The 16,765-nt window shown below is 36.3% G+C and overlaps 1 protein-coding gene across 1 annotated transcript in view; it reads left to right on the plus strand.

Moving 5' to 3' along the window:
* Positions 1 to 16,765, plus strand: part of AOX1 (aldehyde oxidase 1) — a 40,119-nt gene that overhangs the window by 14,022 nt on the left and 9,332 nt on the right. The window contains exons 14-27 of the mRNA XM_065750370.1: positions 674 to 858; positions 1,974 to 2,136; positions 2,974 to 3,066; positions 4,906 to 5,075; positions 6,736 to 6,862; positions 7,908 to 8,030; positions 8,795 to 8,891; positions 9,819 to 9,943; positions 10,969 to 11,102; positions 11,784 to 11,871; positions 12,760 to 12,846; positions 14,527 to 14,718; positions 15,002 to 15,229; positions 16,140 to 16,235. Of these exons, the coding sequence (XP_065606442.1) occupies positions 674 to 858; positions 1,974 to 2,136; positions 2,974 to 3,066; positions 4,906 to 5,075; positions 6,736 to 6,862; positions 7,908 to 8,030; positions 8,795 to 8,891; positions 9,819 to 9,943; positions 10,969 to 11,102; positions 11,784 to 11,871; positions 12,760 to 12,846; positions 14,527 to 14,718; positions 15,002 to 15,229; positions 16,140 to 16,235 (1,908 nt within the window). The remainder of the gene's footprint in view (positions 1 to 673; positions 859 to 1,973; positions 2,137 to 2,973; positions 3,067 to 4,905; positions 5,076 to 6,735; positions 6,863 to 7,907; positions 8,031 to 8,794; positions 8,892 to 9,818; positions 9,944 to 10,968; positions 11,103 to 11,783; positions 11,872 to 12,759; positions 12,847 to 14,526; positions 14,719 to 15,001; positions 15,230 to 16,139; positions 16,236 to 16,765) is intronic.

Here is a 16,765-nt window from a genome sequence, read left to right on the forward strand (position 1 = left end):
ACGCCCGGTTTCAGCTAAAAGCAACAACTCAGCAAGTTGTTGGTGATAGACGGAGTGTGATATTTAGGCAAAAATGATGAGGACAACAGCAACAGCTAGTATTTAACGACAGTACTTGGTTCTTGGGCAAGGTGCCATAGTCTTCATCAACACAGCCTGCTCAGCTGTGATATGGTTGGCAGTAGGCAAATAAGAATTGTCACCTCTTAGGGATTTTTCCTAAAATTAGTTAAGATTGGGCATGTGTGCTGTGCTTCTGACAATGTTTCTGAAGTGAATTATAATAAAAAAAGATGTTGTTTGCAATGGTGGATATGGGATCTTAGAAGAGAATAAGAGGTGATGTTCCCTGAGTTAGCCAGTACCTCGAACCTTTGAGCTTTTGGTCTCATTCTCCTCATCCTTCCCTCTACAAGATCCCTATTTTCCAACTAACGTGAGAAAGTTTGGACATCTGAACTGCGTAGACAACAGAAGTTCAAGAATGTGCTGCTAGAAAATCAGAGTCATACAAAGCTACTGAAATCAACAGAGGTGTATGATACTAAGTGTTTGGGGTGTTGAATCTGTGCTCCCTGTTTTTATTCTTTTGCTTCTTGCAGTGCCAAAGTATGTTCTGCTTTCAGATGCTTACATGTCTACAGGTTATTCATTTCTGTCTGATCTTGTTCAGGGAGAGTATGTCTCTGCATTTAGACAAGCACCAAGAAGAGAAAATGCTCTCCCAATAATTAGTGCTGGAATGAGAGTCCTTTTTGAAGAAGGTACAGACAAAATTAAGGATTTGAGCATTTTCTATGGAGGTGCCGCCTCAACAACAATCTGTGCAAAGCAAACTTGTCGGACACTTATTGGAAGGTAAAATTCTTCAGTGTTTTCTACATCGCAGAATAAAGGGATTTTGAGAACTTGGTTGTTTTTCCTTGGAGCATGAACGATACTTGCGTGGCTGATGAAATGTGTGTTCAAGTGAATGACCTGGTCAGGTCATTTACAGAATGATGACATTCCACGATTTTTGTGTTTTAGAATCCACTCAAGTGTGAGACCCGCAGAGAGATGTAAGATATGAGATGCAAAATAGGTAGTTGAGGTATATACAGTCACCTCTGTACCTGGACCAAAGCATTGGGAAATGATGCTGGGTCCTGTTGATTTGGTTATAACTTGAGTGTTCTTTTATTTGGTTCTAATAGATACCAGGAGTGAGAATTTCAGATGTGTCAAACGTTAACCTTTTCAATTTCTTTTCATCCATAAGATCATAATAATTTCTGAAGTTGATTCCTGACATTCTGTCCCTATTTGCTGCATCTTTCCAAGGCTGCTTAGAGAGCAAAATCTACAAATAATTCAAATAGCATAAAACCTAAAATAAAAATCTAAGTGAATCTCCACTGGACTGTTCTAGCAATTAATAGACAACTGCTGTGCTAGTTAGAATTCCTTTTTTTTTTTTTTTTAGCTGCTTTATGTGCTTAAATTTATTCTAACATATTTATATTTTGACATCTAACATTGCGTAACTACAGAATTAACTGTGTTTGAGATACTCAAATAAAGCCTTGTCAGAAAATGTGGAACAACAATTCAGTTCACCAGATCCCTTGAAAGCATCTCTAGTTTGCAGCAATATTGTCTTGTTTTTTTCTCTAAATATGGGGCAGTATCTCTGGGGTAATAATAAATGGTAAGTGTTGAGTCAACTTTCTTCTGACATAGGACTCAATTTCATTGACTTAAGATACCTCACTTATATGAGTGACATTGACCAACGCTGTTTTCAAAATCGAAGGCCATCATTAAAATCAATATTTTGGTTTCATTGTAAGCAAAATGTACAAAGGCATTACTGACATATAGGTGTTTATTTACTTATCTTTATTTTTTCTTTTCTTTTTATTTTTTATCTTTATTTATTTACTTATTTGTCAGCCCTAGTCTGATGATATTTGTATTGTTCCTTCTGACAGATACTGGAATGAACAGATGTTGGATGAAGCTTCCAGGCTAATCCTCAATGAAATAACTCTCCCGGAGTCAGTCTGGGATGGAAAAGTAAAATACAAAAAAACATTGATAGTTAGTTTCTTCTACAGATTTTTCCTGGAAGTATTGCAGTCATTGAAGACAATGGTAAATTGATTATCTGTTTTTCCTTTTATCAGTCAAATGGAAGGGTTTATTTCTGTATGTTTATGTTTACAGTTTGTACAGTATGCTAAATATTTTATTTTAGGATTTAGATCTACTGAAAAAAAATGTAAGCACTTAAATCCTAGAGATTTATGGAGGATTGCCTGCTTAACATTTAGATGCCCAAATATTTTTGCCTTGTAAAAAAACAAATGAACAATTAGCAAGGCTAATGCAAAAATATATCAATATTAAGATCTCAGATCCAAGGGAAACATGCATGAAGTCTTCTTACTCCATCTGTTTGTAGTCAAAAACAAAAATAAAACAAAAATGAAGTCTTTGGAAAACTACTATTTGTGTTAAACCAACCCTCCTTCTTGTATGAGTTGTTGAATGGGTGAAGTGGACTCTAAAATTTCACTGGCCCAGTACATTCTAGCCATGATTTATTTATTTATTGTCTAAAATCTGCTCTGAGGAAAAACATTCCTTTTGCCTTTCTTTTCTGTATTACCTTAAGCTATTGTCTCTATTTCCATTACTTAGATAATTTTCTAAATTTACTGTTACCAGGAGTTATTCTATGCTGCTTTTGATCAGATCTCAGAACAAATCTCTTGTGACTGTCTCTACTTTATGTTGCTTACTTTAAACACACATATAAATATACTTCAGTGAAATCTTAGATCTCTAAATTCTTTGCAGGTTGTCATTTTAGAGACTAAACTGTGGGAATCTTGAAAGAATTTTCGGTAAAAGAGCTTGAATTTGATGATTTTTGTTAGCTTTACTATTTGAAATGTGAGCTTTAATAGTACTTTACTTCCTTTTCAGGACCCTTGTCACTATCCAGGGATACCTGTGGAATATGAGAGTGTTCTAGAAGACTTCCGAACCAAAATGCCCCAGAGTATACAAATATACGAGGCAAGTGCTTTCATTCTAAGATTGTTCTGTGCTTTGTGAGACTTGGTAAAAAGTAAATGTTCTTGCCTACTATAGAACACAGGTATAAATTTTCCTAAGGACTGAGAGCAACAGGCACTGAGTGCTTGATTTTAAGTGTATGTAAATTATAAAAACCTTGTCTTGTGGACATACTAAATTATAAACAGCTCACCAAAGATAAATTATAAGTATAAACCCTATTGTCAGCCCACTTAAAGCTGGTACTTGGCTGTGTTTAACCTAATTTAAAAAATCTGAGAGAAAAATAAAAAACATTGACAAGTCCAAGGATACAGTAACACTTTTGTCTCAAGATGCACTTTTCCTAGGCTTTAAGAGGGCTCTTAGTGTAGATTTAGGAATCAAGATGAAGTTTGTGTCATCTGTTCAGAGTGCTAAACGATAAGTCAGCAGTAGATGGCAGCAGAGAATAGATCTTGGATTTTCTGAGCTCTTTGGGGACTTAGGGATGGTACCTGGATTGGAAATCCGGCAAGGAGAGGGTTTTGATCTTTTCTTTTCTAAGAATACAGATTAAAAAAAAAAAATTAGAAACCTAAGGAAAATTAAAATGAAATCTCGGGAAATATTTTTGTTTCAATTTTAGATATTTCTTAGAATAACTTGTTAGTTTTAAATACTTCAAATTTGTTTAAATCATTATCTACAGCTTCTGCAGACTTACCTTAAAAGTAAGGGCAGTACAAAATTAACAAAAGATCCAAGGTTAAGGAAATTAGTTTTCTTTGTTTTTCTACAATTTATTCCTGAGCTGTATGAGAGTGACTTAACAACAGAAATGGCCACAATTTATTTTTCTGATCAGCCATCACTGAGGAACACAGAAGATATAGAAACCCAGAACGTCTGGGTTAGTTTGTCACTTTACATTTCTATTTAACTTTTGCAAATTCTAATCTTCCACCCAGACTTCTTAATTATTTATTTTTAAATTAGGGGAAAAATAATACATGTCTTGAAAGATAAACATGAGATCAATTTAGATGTATTTGCTGAGACAGCCATTTGAGGAACTTTAGTCAGTCAAGTGAAAAATGTCTTTGGACTAATAGCAGAGAATGTACCAGAAAGTGCAAGAGAGGGAAATGCATAGTGAGAACACTTGTGTGCTGGAGGCTGTAGGAGAAAAAAAACTCTGGGACCTGAGCAAATCACTAGCTCTAAATGCAGAAAATGAGAAACTGTGATCACTAACCCAGAAAACTGGAGAACTGGTTTGGAAGTGGGCAACAACTAGTTGGTGTGGCAGAATTATCTAGCAACTCTAAATTAACTTTCAGTATAACCTAGAAAAATAAGGTTAATATGGCATGACTGACATTCAGATACTGTTGTAAGGGAATAAAATTGAGAAGGAACCATCTAAACATTTTCTGTCTGATTTACACTGATCACAGTCTTTCACCTACAAACCATTGAAAATTGTTGAAATTAGTACAGCACAGACTGGTAGAATACAGAACAGAAACATGTGAGAATAATTCAAAAAATTATCAGAGCCACAAGATGCCAATCAGTAAGGGAGAAAACTGGCCTTTGAAAAAAATCGCTGCTCTTTGTGTGACTTTGATGTGATTATGGAAAACAGATGTTTAGATGAACTTGTCCGAGGTTCTTAGAAGACTCCTTGGGAAAAGTGATTGGAGAAAACCTTAGTCTAGTTCTGCATCTGTTTTCAATATAGAAACTGGAGATGATAATACAGTTATTTCTTTTTTTATTTTCTAATTAGTTTTCTAATTAATTTAACATGGCATTCTTTTTTAACTGTTTTGGGGGTTGTTTTTGATGGTACAGGATGTAGCACTGAGTCAGTCTCCCCAAGATCCTGTGGGACGGCCTATTATGCACCAGTCTGGAATTAAGCATGCCACTGGTGAAGCAGTTTACATTGACGATATTCCTTCTGTGGATGGGGAACTCTTCCTGGCTGTTGTCACTAGTTCCAGAGCTCATGCTAAGATTGTGTAAGTGTTCCAAGTGTATCTGAAGAAAGTGTTATTATGAAGTCTGATGTTTTTATAACAGTAATAAAGTTGAATTATGTGTATACAGAATAACACATTTGATACCCACAGATGGAAGCAATTATTATCACAGAATCGATCATAGAATAGTTAGGATTGAAAGGGACCTTAAGATCATCTAGTTCCAACTCCTCTGCTCAAGGCAAGGGTACTGCCCTCTAGACCACACTGCTCACAGCCCCATCCAGCCTGGCCTTGAATGCTTCCAGGGAGGGGACATTCACAACCTCACTGGGCAGAATTTTCCAGTTCCTTACCACCCTCACAGTAAAAAATTTCTTCCGAATCTTAATTAATCCTAATCCTAATTCTTATCTAAATCTACCCTCTTCCAGTTTAAAACCATTTCTCTTTGTCCTGTTGCGACGTGCCCTTATAAGAAGTTCCTCTCCAGCTTTCTTGTAGGCCCCCTATTGTCACTCCAGTAGAAGGCTCTGATTGGATTTACATATATTGTTTCATATTACTATCCTACAGAAGTTGAACTATTTCTGTTTAGTGAGCCAGAGTATTCACACCTTACCTAGGTTACCTAGGTACATCCTATGTAGTGCTGAGCTGTGCAGTGCAAAGAGGCGCTTAAACATTCATGAACATAGCTTTGAAATCTCAACTCTATTATGAAAAAAGAGATGTAGGAAATAACATTACAACATTGCAGCAAGGTAGTGTAACACTCATACAAGTCTTGTAAGAGAGGAAGGTGGGAAGATGATCTAATTTCGAAAGGAAACTATTTTCACTTACACTTTAGTACTGGTATATGAACAGTTTTTTCCGTAATTAAGGTACAAAAATTCAAATGCCCATATTGTATGCCCAACATTCAAGCATCAAGACTTGTATCCATGTGCTCTGGTCAAGATTACTTGTGATGACAGAGGACTGGAGTTGCTAGCTACAGAGTCTTTGTCATACATCCTGGCTTATTCTTGGGTTGGTGATAGTATGCTGGGTTTGGATATTGTTCCTTTTGGTACCATCTAAGAGCTGAAATCCCTTCTACCCCCTAACTCTGTAGGGGTCAGTAGGACTTATTTGCTCAATTTTGTTTTTTGAATTGCATATCCAGGTAAGGTGCCTGTAGGTATGTTGGGATCTCGATGACCTGCTAAAATAGATGCTGTAAACATGCTGTTCTTACAGACCTTCTGCAAATTTTTTCTGGTCTCCCCACACCCACATGTTTCCATTCAGTCTCCATTTATACCAGTCTTGTCAATTCTGTCATAATTCTTTACATGAACTATCAATTAGTAGAGTGTTTATTTGTATGTTTGATATTTGTGTAGGCTGTAAAGTCTTAATGAGTTGCAATTATGCAGATTTTTATGAAATCAATATAGTTTAGGCAACCTAACAGGCAGATAACTATCCTGAATTGTTTAGAGCATTTTCTAGAATCGCAGCAGGTTACCAGAATTTTTAATTCCCTTTGATCATTTCTTTGCATACCAGGGATAGAAGAAAAAGACATGTATGATTCTGACGGTATGTGCAGATTCTGACTGTACAAAAAATGTGTCTGATTGTGTTCACTCCCTATGTGCTACTCTGTAGAGCTAATGAATTACATTCTATCTTTCCATCTAACAATTAGAACTGTAGAAACCTCAGAGGCTCTGAAGGAACCAGGTGTGTTTGACATCATAACAGCTAATGATGTACCAGCTATGAATGAGTTTCACTACTCTGATGATCCAGAGATTATATTTGCAAGAGACAAGGTTTGAAAACAATCTTTTTTTATTTTGTTAATTAGTTTCTTAATTTCTACCATTTTTTCTTCAGGTCTTTATAATGAAATTTTCCCTGCTGAGTCTTGAGTGTGTATGTCAGGGAATCATGTCAGACATATGGCATAGATTCAAAGAATGTCAGAGTTGGAAGGGAGCCATCAAGCCTGTGGCTCTACAGAAGATTACCTAAAAATTAAATCATAACTCAAGGTGTTGTCCAAATGTTTCTTGAACTCCAGCAGGCTTAGTGCTGTAACCACAGCCCTGGGGAGCCTGTACCAGAACCTGAATGCCCTCTTGCTGCAGAACATTTTCCTGAGACCCAGCCTGAACCTTCCCTCATGCCAGTCCATGACATTCCTTTGGGTCCTGTTGCTGTCACCAGAGAGAAGATTGTCCCTGCCCCTCTGCTGCCCCTCATGAAGAAGCTATAGCTCATGACAAGGTCTCCCCTCATTCTCACCTTCTCTAGACTGAAGAAACCAAGAGTCCTCAACTGCTCCTCATATGTTTTCCCATCTAGACCTTTCACCATTTTGCTTTCTCTCCTTTGAATGCACTGTAATAGTTTTGTCCTTTATGTTTTGTCACCCAAAGTTGTACATCATACTCGAGGTGAGGCTGCAACCATGTGTAGAGAAGAGTGGGACCAGTGGAGATTAGTGTGACAAGTTATTTCCCCACTCCTTTTTTTAATTTACAACAGCTGATGTGTGTTCTAATCTGCCAAGAGAAGTATGTGTAAATCAAAGGAACACACATTAAATCTCAAAAAATCATCTGAGTTCTTGGGAGGGTGTATTTCACTTAGACTACCAAATCACTTGCTGATTTTTGGAAACGTTCTCTTTCTTGGTTCCCCAACTATACAAGTCTTTCTTATAATTTGTTAGCTTCATGGATGATCTAAAAATACAAAGTCCTAAGTCAAAACAAAATTCAAAAAGAGGAAACACTGATAGTTGTTATGTGAAAGAAGAATTTCAGGAGTAATTTAAATCCACTGTTCAACTATATGATATGTATTTTATAGGTAATTTGTGTGGGTCAGATTGTCTGTGCTGTAGCTGCAGATTCATATGCTCATGCCAAACAAGCTGCTGCAAAAGTGAAGATTGAGTATGAAGTGCTGGAACCTGTGATCTTAACAGTTGAGGTACTAACCTCTTCTCTTCTCTTGCTTTTTCACTGTTCATCTGTTTAGATAATGAAAGCAGAAGTCTGTGTTCCTCACTTGGTTTTTTAGCATGTTTTTCTAAGCAATGAAGGTGAAACTGAACATCCAATTAACTAGTCTGACAGTGACTCTATAAATAACTTCCGAAACTTTTGACTTATTCTGGCCACTTGTAATGTATGGATGGTAGTCTCAAAAGTATTACTGTCTCACAAGTTTTGTAATAATAAAAATAAGAGTAGGAAAAAAGAATTTTTTGTATTGTTCCAAGTATGGAAAAAGTAATGAGCACTGTGGTTATTTCTAATTCTTTTAGTAGCTATTGACTTGACAGCCAGGATATGTATGTTGGCTGAACAATTAATTCATGATTATTTGTAGCACTTTTCTAGTTAGGAAGCTGACGGAGCTAGGCGGGAGATGTAGGAACTGGTGGAGGAATACGTGAGAAAAATCTTGGAAATGTGATGTGGAACTCACAGAGATAGGTGGAAGTAAGGAGCAAAGGACATGTTCACAGGGAACTAATATTCTGTCAATCACTTTATGACTTGTTCAATTAATGTGTATGGAGTGTAACAGAATAGTCATTCTGATATAAAAATAGAAGTAATTTCTTTCTAAAGGCCGGCAAATTTTGTGTCTCTGAAGAGAAGGATTTTCTTCTTGAGAGTAAATTGCCATGACAAACTGAGAACCTTCAAAATACACTAAATAACTGTTTCTGTTTTTCTCTACTGCAGGATGCTATAAAGCACAACTCATTCTTTGAGCCAAAAAGAAAATTAGAACAAGGAAATGTTGATAAGGCATTTGATACTGTTGATCATACACTTGAAGGTACATTGCAGAAATATGTTTGATAACAAGTTGTTGTCAGTATTTGGTCTTTCCTGTTTGTTCCTCAAGTGCCAATTTGACTTTTTTTTCAGAGGTGTCATATGTGGCCATAAAGCCTGAGAAGGCTCTTGGCTTTCTTGAATGAAACTGTGATTAAACCTAGTAGATTTGAGGTCCTGCTTTGCTCAAGTTTTCTGCATCTTTTTCCCTTCAGATAGAATCACAGACTAATTTACGTTGAAAGGGTGTTGTCTAATCCAGCCTCACTCTCAAACTGTTCCAGTTAGAACAGGAGTCTCAGGGCCATGTCCAACCAAGTTTTGAAAATCTTCCAGGATGGGAGATTCCACAACCTCCACAAGTGCCTGTTTCAGTGTTTGACCACCTTTGTGGTGACTTTTTTGTTGTACCATATCTCAAGTTGCAGTTTCTTTTGTTCATTGACTCTCATTTCACGCCTCTGAGAACAGTCCTGTTCTGTCTTCTCTACTCCCTCTCATTTAGATAGTTACAGACAACATTAAAATCTGCCCTTAAAATTTTTCTTCTAGTGGCCAAGTAAATTCAGTTTTCTCAGCCTCTTATTATAACATTCTGTTCTCCAGTGCCTTTATCTTCTTGATGGCTTTCAATATGTCTATGCTTTGATTAATTGATCTCCATTTTATTTCATATTGCCAACATTTGTAGGCAATATTTCTATGCAATCAATCAAGTTCTGTTGATGTCAGTGGAAGAAGACCAGTTTAAACCTATGAAGAGTTTGACCTGTTTTTATTTGAAACATTGCTCCTTTTGTACAAGATGCATCAGAAGATTTGGCACTGACTACCAGGATTTGCATGGTGATGGGCAGTATTTTTTCCTGGTTCACTTTTTCCTGTCCTTTGCTTTCAGTAATAGTTTTGTTTTTTTTCTTTGGATCAGGGGAGATTCACATTGGGGGACAGGAACACTTTTATATGGAGACTCAGAGTGTGCTTGTTATTCCGAAAGGAGAGGATAAAGAAATGGATGTGTTTGTTTCAACACAGCATCCAGCATTTATCCAGGTAATACAGAGTATTCTCAGAGGAAAGTTATTGAACTGGTGACAGTAGGGTTCTTTGAGTGTGGTTTACAAATCCGTCTTAGCAGTTTATAACCAGTGGGAAAGTGAATTTTTACATCTGGATTATCCAATGGGATGTGCTTTGTATTACTGCTGTATCCTGATGTACACTGACCACTCTGTGCTGATAAGGAGGAAGTAAATGTCTCTTATTCTACTTTGAACAAACATCTTGCCCTACTAATGTGCTTGTGGGAAACTCTCCGTGGAGTTTCTCCATTAGCTTCTGTTGAGGTGAGGAGTAATCAGCACCCTGCAGTCGTTGTGATGAGGGACAGAGCAACACTTATTAGCTGTAGGGAAGACTGCTGCTCTATGTCATAATGGTAAAGCAAGTTCTGATGCAACATATGGTCTGTATAGCAATGGCTATGGTGCATGAAACTGATACTATTTCGCAACAAATGCTGTCATTTTGTGTTCAACACCCAGCCCAGTTCAACCGGGCTTTTCATTTTCCATTACCATATTAACAAGAGCCAAGAAGCATGAGGAACCTTGAGAAAATGATGAATATTACACAATCAAAGCAAGAACATGCCTGATATTAGCAAGGCTTTCATTTATTGAAAACAAAACTTCTATTTTAATTAAAAGTTAAAATCATCCTAATGCTTTTCTTAATAAAAACTTTAGCTATATTCTAAAATGACTTCTTGTTGTACATGAAACTGCTCAGTTTTTCATACATAAATTGTTTACTTTTTGATACGCATATTCTTTACTTCCATCCATGACCTTTTACAGTCTCCATGGCAGACATTTTGAATGAAAACACAGCAGAGTGCTTCTTGTTCTCTTTTGCTTGCTTTTTAAGTTAAGGAAAAGGAAAAAATCTTGCGAGCTGATTTAAAAACAGACAAACAAGACATCTTCATAGCCATTCTCTACAAAAGGTTCTTAATTCAAATGCTAACTTTCGAGCTAAAAGCCAGCCCTGATACTGGTGTAGAACTGTTTCTACAGGAGATGGTAGCTGCAAGTTTAGGTGTTCCAGCAAACAGGATCATGTGCCATGTTAAACGAGTTGGTGGAGCTTTTGGTGGGAAACTGCTGAAGGCTGGTTTACTGGCATCAGTTGCTTCAGTGGCAGCAAACAAGTAAGTGTGATGTGTGTATATTGGGATATGAAGAGAAAATTGAGTGAATCAAGTTTTACATCTTGTCTAAAATGCCTTTTCCTTTCTCAAAGTTGCTAGCCAAAAAGTCCTAAAATCCTGACTGTATACATTTTGTGAGACTTTTCAATCATTTATTTGTTCACTTGATTAGAATGCTTAAGTAAGTGGCTTTAGTCTCATCTGAGTTGAAGGGACTTGAAGAAATTACGAGTAGTATAAGTTAACTTAAGTTAGAAGTAACATTGAAATGATTGACCATTTCAAAAAGACCAGTCCCTAAACACTGAAGCTTTGTATATGCATTCAAACCATGACATTAACCATGCAGAAGTGAACTGGATCCTGCTGTGACAGTGGAAGAGTTCATGAATGGAACTGCTCTTAGCACATATTACACAATTTAATTGTAAAATTGAAATTTCATTAACTTTCAAGAGGTGAGATAAAAAATTCTGACATGATTGTAGCTGCAAAAGAAAATGAACTCTGGAAATAGCATTATGCACGTATTTAAGCCTATTAAAATTCAGTTTATACTAAAGCTCAGTGCATACTTCTATGCATTGCTAGTTCTGGATTTCTAATTAATAGAATACGCTAATAACATTAATAATATCTCTTAGTTTATCTGAAGTTCTTACTTTTCTTTTGTTGATTTAGAACTAGCAGAGCAGTCCGTCTTATTCTGAGTCGGGGAGATGATATGTTAATCACTGGTGGTCGACATCCTTTTATTGGCAAATATAAAGTGAGTACCTCAAGAATTTGGTGAAAAAACACCTGATTGTATTCCTTGAATAAAGAGTTCAGTGTTACTGGTTAATACTTTTTCTATTAATTAGAATAATAATGACCCATTTAAAAACAAACTACTAGCCAGGAAATAAAGAGGTAAAGTTGCTTTACAACCTGCCTCAGCCTCTATCTCTGCAGAGTTTTGCTTTGTAGTTCATTTCTTTCCTTTTATATCTTCTTCAGCCTTTCTTCCTGGGACCTGGAAGGAGGCTAGCTCAGACTTCAGTAGGTTTTTTTTAAACCCTACACGCAGTTAAGCTCACACAAAGGAGCAGCTGTTTTTTTCATAGAAACAGTGTGATGCATGAAAAGTCAGTCTGGAGGAAATTTCTGTCTTCAATGCGCATACAATGCTATTACTCAGAGCAGTTTATTAGGGAAAATTCTGTCTACATTTCAATCTTGCATACATAGATAAAGCAGAAGGAGTTGTCTAAGATGCATCCCTGAAGATGGGAAAGATTTGTAGCTCATGCTGAGAACTCACCAACTATCATTAACGGTAACAGCTGAAATCATTAACATAAGCAACTGTCATACTGCATCTGCCTTCTATTCTTATAGTTAGAAAGGAATTTGCCTCCTGTGGGCATTCCTGGATGACACTTCAGCCATCTGTGTGCCAACACACAAAAAAACACTGGACTTCCCTGCTTCTTCCTTTACCGATAGGCTTCTTGTTTTCTGTATCTGTGCTTTTTCTCTGTTGTCCTTTTACTGCTCAGAAATTAATGTTGCAGTGCGAGCCTCGTTATGTTGCTTCGATTCATTTGCAAAATGTACAAACAGTAAATAAATAATTGGGTGTCAAAAATCTAAGGTAATTGGTGATTCATTGTAGGTTGGCTTCATGAATGATGGTAGGATCCAAGCTGTAGATGCCAAATATTATGTTAATGGAGGATGCACCCCTGATGAATCTGTCCTGGTAAGGATTTTATAATCTGACAAACCTTATAACATGGAGAAATCATTAGCTGGAAAATGATGAATGTCAAACTCAATTGCACAGGTGTTATGTTAGTCTTATAGTCATTTGGTGTAAGGTCTTTGTTGTTACTGAAACATCTGCACTAGCAGTTTACATTTCCTTGTATAGTTATGTCAATTTCTTGATATTTTTCTACACGTTCACTTCATACATGGGCTCTAAGGCTTGTTTTCCCATTGCAGACGTGTCAACAATGTGTTCATTTAAAAATATGTAGTATCTATATTTGTGCCTATAAAGCTTTGTGTCTGCAAAGCTGAGCAAATCTTCCCTAGCCTTCAGAATATAAACATAGTGATAATTGTTCTGTTACTAGCTCTGTGCATTTCTGTCCCAGTTCTGCAGTTATTGTGCTATGTACAACTGTTCCTTGCTTAATAGGTCTACAAAATACAAAATATCACTAGCTATTTGTGCTTGGTTATTCTAGCTGTAAGTGAAACATTTTTTGAGGTTACTGCCTATATGGGTTACTGTCCTGCCTAAAGGTATTTTCTGTGCAGAGAAATCTGTCAGTGCAATTGCTCATACTATTGCTGCTAATCTCTTTCTGAAAATTGGACTGGCTTAGCAGAATAATCCATGTTTAAAACATCAAGATTAAAACAGACATTTCTAGGAAGAAACTCGAGCATAACTTAGCATTGTAGTATAACTATATATACTAGATAACTATATAACTCTGGTTTATCAATAACCCTCTCAAGACGGTTGAGCTTCAAGCACACACTTTCTCTGAAGTCCATAAAAGTTGTGATTGTAACAAGAAAAATATGCCCTCTGTTTTTATCCCACAAATAACATTTCAACTTATATCCCCCAAGTGAAAATGTACCATTGTATGGCATTATCCATATGCACAGTTATTACAGCAGTACCCTTTGATTGCTTATATACAGAAATGCTTTGAAGTTTATTCTTTAAAGCACAGTAGAAATTGTAGGAATTTAAGGTTAAATTTACCATTCTGAGAAATCTGCTTAGCACTAAAGAGAGCCAATGGCCTGACCATGAAACATTAAAAAAATTTGGCTTATTTATTTTGATATTGAGTACCAAAGTCTAACTAGAGATACCTACTATAGGATTTTCCTTTTCTTGTGTTTTTGTGTCACGTAAAACCTCTAAAAAACAAACAAACCACCAACAACAAATATTACATAAGAACCAGAAGCCTGCAGTACATAGGTTTTCTACTGGAACCAAACCTTAACTGTGCATTTTGATAGGACAAGATAATTCAGAATTCTTTCATCAGTTTCTTTCACAGCTTCTGTTGCTTTAAATCTGTTCCACCTATTTTTTAGTTCTGTATGGCTTTTGACATTGAAGCAGAAGCAAAACCAATCTTAAAGCGAATAATTAGTTATATCTTTAACTAGTGACTAGCTACTGGCACTCAACTACTAGTAACATCCTCTGTTTTCTGTGAATATCAGGTGAAAAGAACTTAAATTAATATCATGCTGCTTGAGAAATGACTGAAAAGATTTGTGTGTGTGCTTAATGACTGTCAGAAAACTGAAGGTCTTTCAATGAGATGAGGAAGATTTAAATGTGAATCTGAAAGAATTACTGTTCTGAAATTTGCCTCTGTTTTTTTGTTCCCTACTTCAGGTAGCAGAAGTATCCTTATTAAAAATGGACAATGCATATAAGATTCCCAACTTGAGATGCTGGGCTTATGCATGCAAGACAAACTTGCCATCAAACACAGCATTCCGAGGATTTGGTTTTCCTCAATCAGGTCTGGTGACAGAAACTTGGATAACTGAAGTTGCAGAGCAAACAGGCTTATCACCAGAAAAAGTGAGAATACAAAGACATCTCTCCTGAAATGAAATCTATGAAGTTAAAATTATTTGGATTAGCTCCAATGTTTGAACAAGTCTTTCTAAGTTCAACATGATTTGTGATACAATTTCTTTCTTTTTGTCTGATGATTGAAGAGTAGCATGTTCTTTAAAACTGAACTAAACTGGTAATTGTTCAAAAAATAGAAAATAAACTAAGACTAGTTGTCTACTAGTTCTCCCATAGAGTCAGTCTAACTTTAATGCGGTTGTGGTATCTGCTAATTTTATTGTTTCAGGTTAGGGAAATAAATATGTATAAGGAGGATGAGCAAACACACTTCAAACAAAAACTTGATCCACAAAACTTAATGCGGTGTTGGAATGAATGTATGGAGAAATCTGCATACCACAATAGGAGAACAGCTATCGAGGAATTTAACAAACAGAATTACTGGAAGAAAAAAGGGATTGCCATTGTTCCAATGAAGTTTCCATTTGGACTAGGCTCACGTTACCTTTCTCAGGTTAGTTTTTCTAAAGAATAAATAAGCTAAACTTTTCACTTGTAGTAGATTATAGTTATTCTACCTTATAGTATGAAAAAAGTGTTATATTTCAACTTCTGGAAAGGTATGGTTCTCCTAATAGTTGTTGCTGGGAGACTGTGCTAGCTTCCAGCTGTCTGCAAGCCGAGATCATAGTTGTTTGGTCTTCAGGACCCAGGCAGCTTAAACTCTGCGTGCTTAAAAGTCAGCTTGGTCTCTATGGATGTGATATAGATAAAGGATTGATCAAGAGTATTTTAGGAGTGATTACAATTACTCTTTCTGACCATGGGTTAATATGGGAGGTTTTTCTTAGACTTAACCCTCTGAAGTTGTCAAAGAGTGAATTCAAGAAGGAAAAGGAGGTCAGCAGTATTTTTGTTCAGTATATTTGTTTCACAATGGTGTTCATTACTTTTCAGAATGAATAACATTTTATCAGTAGAAAATTAGTCATCTGTTGTCATTGTATCATATTAAACTGGTCTGTCCCTGTACAGAGCCTTTGTAGTCTAAAGCGCTACTTCCCTCTGAATCCATGAGGAAAATCTCATTCAGTGCCTTCCTGCTGTGTCTAGCACTGGCAGCCAGTCAAAACTCCTGTGTCCAAAGGCACTCAGTTATCAGTTAGAACCACCAATGACAGAGGTTCTTACAGCTTTTTTTTTGAAACTATTGAGATTCTATTGCTAAGTCTGACTTTATTTCAGGATCTAGCAATAGCAAAAAGCAGTCCTCCAAGGATTTCTATCATTTTCTTGTGAAGCTTATTATCGCATTCAAAATGTCACCTTCTGTTCAAAAGCATTAAGTATAAAACTCCTTTCTTTTTTTGATCCATTAACTTATGAAACAACTTCTCACTTAAATAATTTTCTTTTTCTTTTAGGCAGCTGCTCTGGTTCATATTTATACAGATGGGTCTGTGCTTTTGACGCATGGTGGAATTGAATTGGGACAAGGAATTCATACAAAAATGATCCAGGTAATAAATGATCCATTAACTTATGCTTGCATGTAATACACAGTGGGAAATTTTTCTTCTTACATATTTAGTGTACCAGATTAACAGTTTCTTCATTATCATTGTCCCTGCTGCTTTGGATTGATAGAGTTGGAAAGCAAAGGTGATAGGGATAGCAAAAAGAAAAGAGGTAGAGAAACTACATAGATTATTCTTCCAGTGGTATGTGAGGGCCCTTTTTAGAAGTAAGATCTTTTGATCATTTGGGGAAAGTTCTATAATCCCTATTGTATAACAAAACAGAAATCAGTAATCAGATTACTATATTGTCCAAAGAGGTGATATTACCACCATCATCTTTGTTTACTGGGTAATTGGAATAATTGGGACATAATCTCTGAAGATAATTAGTGAGCTGATGAAAGCCTGGGATCTTGGCATGCATAATTTATCCTCAGTCATAGAGGATGTAATCCGAAAAATCAGGATCTGAGTGTTGGACTCTAGAATCTCAATCCAGAGTTTCAGTGCACCTAAAACATTGTCCTTTT

Source organism: Cyrtonyx montezumae, unplaced genomic scaffold, assembly GCF_038088225.1.
Source record: "Cyrtonyx montezumae isolate F1298 unplaced genomic scaffold, pur_monq_1.0 scaffold_7, whole genome shotgun sequence".
Classification (NCBI taxonomy): domain Eukaryota; kingdom Metazoa; phylum Chordata; class Aves; order Galliformes; family Odontophoridae; genus Cyrtonyx; species Cyrtonyx montezumae.